Here is a 5,000-nt window from a genome sequence, read left to right on the forward strand (position 1 = left end):
AAACACAAACACAAACTTTTGTAGTTTTTGAGGAGTCTCATAGCAACAGTAAAAAGCCACATCCAGCATATCCCTCAAAGCATCTGGTTTAGCCTGAGCTATTAAGATTCCTGGTGGACACAGCTACCGACAATCATTCACATCATGTCATGAAGAACATTAACGTAACTGTAACATAATATGAACTCAAATATGATTTAACATTAACGATTAATTCAGATTTAAGTGCGGTCCATACTCCTTCGGACATCCACATTTCTCTTTGGACAGGGAGATGATATAACTACAATTTGACGTCATTCCGAGCTTTTTTTCCTCGGAACCCGCGCACCTCAAGAGCAGATGTCCTGACTCTCCTAACTTTAGTTCGGAAAGCCTGTCCAAACTGGAAGATTTTCCGACGTCAGAAGGAGTATGTATTGGCCTTAACTCTTACTACCTTTGCTGTAATATTAACTCTGATGTACAGTAGTATGAGCTACTAAATTTTTTTCTGATATAACAGTATCTATTACTAGTAACTCTAATGTTATAATAACAATGAACTCCGATGTAATAACCACTATTAACTAATTAACTCTGATGTAACATTAACTATTAACTCTGAGGTGACTCACTCAAAGTTTCAACAGCTATTATATGTTCAGATTTTCAAGCTAAGCACATTTGCTTGTAAATCGGCTCTTATTGGCAAGCAACACACACTGTGGGGTAATGGAGTATACATTAATATCATTTTATTTCTAGGTATGTTCACACACATTATGAGGTTTAAAAACCTTAAAACAATGATCATGTTTTAGGTGGAAATAGAACCATGGCACTCCATGTTTAAAATAGTTCTATTATAACACAACAAACAAACATCTAAGACACAGAACAGAGCATGACGACATAATGACACTGTTTGTGACAGTTGAGGTTGAACTGTAACATGATAATGATGCAGAACACACAGGTATGATATTTATGCACCGCTTCTCAACCTTGGGTCCGGGGACCACCAGGGGCCCAAAAGCAAATTAGTCGAGCCGGGCCGAGCCCCGGGCTCCGTGAAGGAAAACAATTAAAATGAAATATATTACCCCCCAAAAAGATATTTCAACTGCCCCTAACGGTAAGGCCGACGGAAATGGCAGTAATGTGTTGGATGCAGCTCAAAGTGAACTTTACTCGGGTATCTAGTTTGTCGCCGTCCGACCTTCCTAGCCCGTGTTATTAAAGAAAAGTGAACAACAGTGGCCAAAACTCAATCGAAAATCGGGGCTAGTGGCCGTTTTCAAGATGTTTTGGCCATTATCTCTGGAACGGTAGGTCCATCTGCTCAGTTCAAAGCTTGTTGGGTACATGACTTTGAGGACATTAAGCATATAATGACACCTTTTTTTCGGGTTTTCAGGCCAAAAAGTATGGTAATTGTTCGGGTCGGGCCGAGCCTCGGGCCGGCCCAGTAGGGCCCAGTTAGGGCCAGGCCTTAATTTTCAGGCCCGTTGAAAACTCTAGCTGGTATAGAGGGAAAAGATGGGTTAAAAAATGTATATTGTTTTGTTATGTTTACACAGGGCAAAGTTACATACTATGCCTTTAACTCTGAGGGAGTACAAATGGATCCCATTTGGTTCCAGTTGCACACTCTCAGAGGTACACACACACACACACACACGTAAGGGCCCATTTGGACCCCTCGGTGGTCGCCGGACCAGACGTTGAGAAACAGTGTATTCACTATGTACACAGGAATATGATCTCCAGACATTAAAGGGATATTTCACTTTAAAACACTTCTGGGGTCATTGTAATGTCTACTCTGGCTTTTGAGTTTCACCCCAGACAGTTTTTAAGTTGCTTCATTCAATATTTTGATATTTGATATTTATTTTATCAGACACGCTCCCTTCATGATATAAAAAAACTTTGTAACTTCTAACTGTCATTGAAAAACCGGGAAAGAAAACACAGCCCCCTCACACATTAGGACAATATCAGTCACCAGAATCAGGGACATGTGTTTTCAATGAGTCTAACATGGTTAAAATGTTTTATATGGGAAAGGGGGCGTATCTGAATATCGAATATCTTAATATTAAATCAAGCAACTTAAAAACTGTCTGCGGTGGACACAAAAGCCAGAGTAAACGTTACAACGACCCTGTTTTGAAGTGAAATACCCCTTTAACAAGACAGACAAGAACATATGAATGTGATGAAGACAGAGAGAGAGATTAGTGGATTAGTAATCACTCTTCTTCTGCATCAGCTCCTCGTGACATCAGCATCCACATCGCCCCCTGCATGCGTGTGTGGATATTAAACTCATGTCGTTAATTATGTGACTGAATATAAGGGTGGGGTGGGGTTACATGGAGAGCACAGGGATCTGATTGGATAATGAGGGCACACGAGATGATGGCAAACAGTGATGTCACAGACATCTGACGTACCATTGGTGCAAAAATCCTCACTGGTCACTGATAGAAATTCTGAAAGAATAACCATATATGGTCATTATGGAAGATTGGAAGTAGGAGGCGGGGCTTAGCTGCATGATAGGGTGGGGCTGTCAGAGAGTGAGGGCGGAGTCACTGGTAATTGAGCTTACCTTTGACCTTTTGTTGTTGTGCAAAGACATCAACTCATACGCAGGATTCTTTTCTACACCAGGGCTCTGCCCAGACCCGGCGAGGACACGCTGTGATTGGCCAGTAGTTGCCCTTAATGGCAGTTCTGCCTTGTTATTCTTTGTGCGTTTTTTTAAACTATGACTAACCCTAACCTTATTCCTAACCGTAACCTCACAGAAACTATGCCTAACATTAACCTTATTCCTAACCGTAACCTCACAGAAACTATGCCTAACATTAACCTTATTCCTAACCGTAACCTCACAGAAACTATGCCTAACATTAACCTTGTGTGTGTGTGTGTGTGTGTGTGTGTGTGTGTGTGTGTGTGTGTGTGTGTGTGTGTGTGTGTGTGTGTGTGTGTGTGAGCGTGCGCACACGTGCGAGTGTAGTACTGACCTCGGTACACCAGGAGGCGCTCTGTTGGGTCTGGAGGGGATGGAGGGCGCTCCGGGGTCGGGGGACACACCTGGACGGGACGGGGGTCCGGGGGGGCCGGGGGCCGAACGGGCCCCTGGGCGAGGAGGCCCTGGGGCCCGGCGCTGAGGGGTGGGACTGGACATAGGAGACCTGGACACACACACACACACACCAGATTAGGAGCATTTTGCAACATTATAATTATGCAGTCATGCAAGTAAAGCATTAATGAATTAAATTGAGAGACACAGAGAGATAGATAGTTAATTAATATACTAATGAAATATTTTGTTTGTGTTTCATTCCAACCCTACAGGGACAATACAACCAGGTGACAGTTGCTATATAGACAACGGTTGCTAGGTTACCTGCGTCCCGACGGCATTCCGGTAACCTGCAGCCACGAGTCGTCAACGGGCGGGGGCATCGCCGTGGTGATGGTGGTGGTGCTGATGTCACCGATGATGCTGAGGGCCTCGCGCAGTGCGTGGTACATCTTTAACATCTCATTACGATGATGAGCCTACGAAATAATAACATTAACAACACAATAAACATTAACAACCCAATATACATTAAAGGACCACTTAACCCATTTCCAATATTATCTTCATATGATTGGTCGTCACTAATCCTCATAATAAGAAGGCACAATTTCCATCTACACTGTCTGTCTTGTTGATGGACAGTTCAGAACCCTGCCTACAAATGAAATCACTGATGGGGATTCCAAGATAATAGAAACTACAACTCTCTTCCTAGAAAGTTAGCATGCTGAAATAGAAGCCGTTGTTCTCGCATAAAAACGAATAAATAAACAAACAACAACAACAAAACAATAGTTTCAATTGTTTGAAATGGTCAAACCTGCCTACTGATTATGTCACTGGTAGACATGTTTCTGAACTGTCCACAGCTGAGACACAGAGTGAGTAAACAGAAATATTACCATAATGCCATATTACAATGAGCATTAGTGAGGACCAATTATATGAAGATATAACAATAATGATGCTTTAACAATAGCATCTTTTACATTTCTTCACAATGCTGGGCCTGTGACATTAACATTGACAATAAAAAACATTAGAATTAACGATGAACATTAACAATAGAATGAACAGAATAAACAGTTGTGCGCGTGCGTGCATGTTTGTACCTGTTCTTGGGATTCTTCCATCAAAGTGTTCTGGTCTCCACAGGAATAAAGCTGAGCCAGCAACTCTGCATGGATGAAGTCCTTCGTCTGAGGAGAGGAGGAGGGGAGGAGAGGAGGAGAGGAGAGGAGGAGAGGAGGGGGGTGAGGAGAGGAGGAGAGGAGGGGAGGAGAAAAGAGAAGAGAGGAGAGGAGAGAGGAGAGGTTTTAATCTTGGTTGCGAACCAACAGTACAATGCGTCTAGTGCAGTCTCACCAGTCTCAACGCTGGCAAGATCAAGGAAATGGTTGTGCACTAGGCCTACTGCACCAGAAATACACGGCCATACAAGGGGAGGTGGTGGAGATCGTGGACAACTAAGTTCCTGGCGGTGCACCTGAACAAGCAACTGGACTGGACTGAAAACCAGAATGATTCTATGTTCTCACTCACAATGTTGATTTTGACAACACATTTTAATTTAGTTTTAGTCATAGTCTTTTGAATCAAATTCAGTTTAGTTTTAGTCGACTAGATCTACAGTTGATTTAGTCGACTAAAATGTATTTTTGGCGGGCCGTGATGGCATCTAAAGATTTTCACTTAGCCGAAAATAGCTGATCTACAAGCTCACAACGCGCCGCGCTGCGGCGTGTTGTGAGCTTGTAGATCAACTATTTTCGGTCTGTCACACCCGCGTGCACCATTTTAGTCTGGTTTTTATTTGTTGACGGAATTGCCAATATATTTAGTCATAGTTTTAGTCATCATAGCTTAGTTTTTATTTTGTTTTCGTCAGTGAAAAAAGGAAGTCAACGGACAT

The 5,000-nt window shown here is 42.6% G+C and overlaps 1 protein-coding gene across 1 annotated transcript in view; it reads right to left on the reverse strand.

Moving 5' to 3' along the window:
- Positions 1-5,000, reverse strand: part of LOC308089394 (dynamin-1-like) — a gene marked incomplete at both ends in the record, with an annotated part of 27,692 nt that overhangs the window by 1,687 nt on the left and 21,005 nt on the right. Inside the window, 3 exons of the mRNA XM_080434087.1 lie at positions 3,021-3,191; positions 3,410-3,564; positions 4,201-4,287. Coding sequence (XP_080290213.1) covers positions 3,021-3,191; positions 3,410-3,564; positions 4,201-4,287 — 413 coding nt within the window. The remainder of the gene's footprint in view (positions 1-3,020; positions 3,192-3,409; positions 3,565-4,200; positions 4,288-5,000) is intronic.

The sequence above is a fragment of the Gymnoscopelus braueri genome, assembly GCF_963280865.1.
Source record: "Gymnoscopelus braueri genome assembly, chromosome: 7".
Lineage (NCBI taxonomy): Eukaryota > Metazoa > Chordata > Actinopteri > Myctophiformes > Myctophidae > Gymnoscopelus > Gymnoscopelus braueri.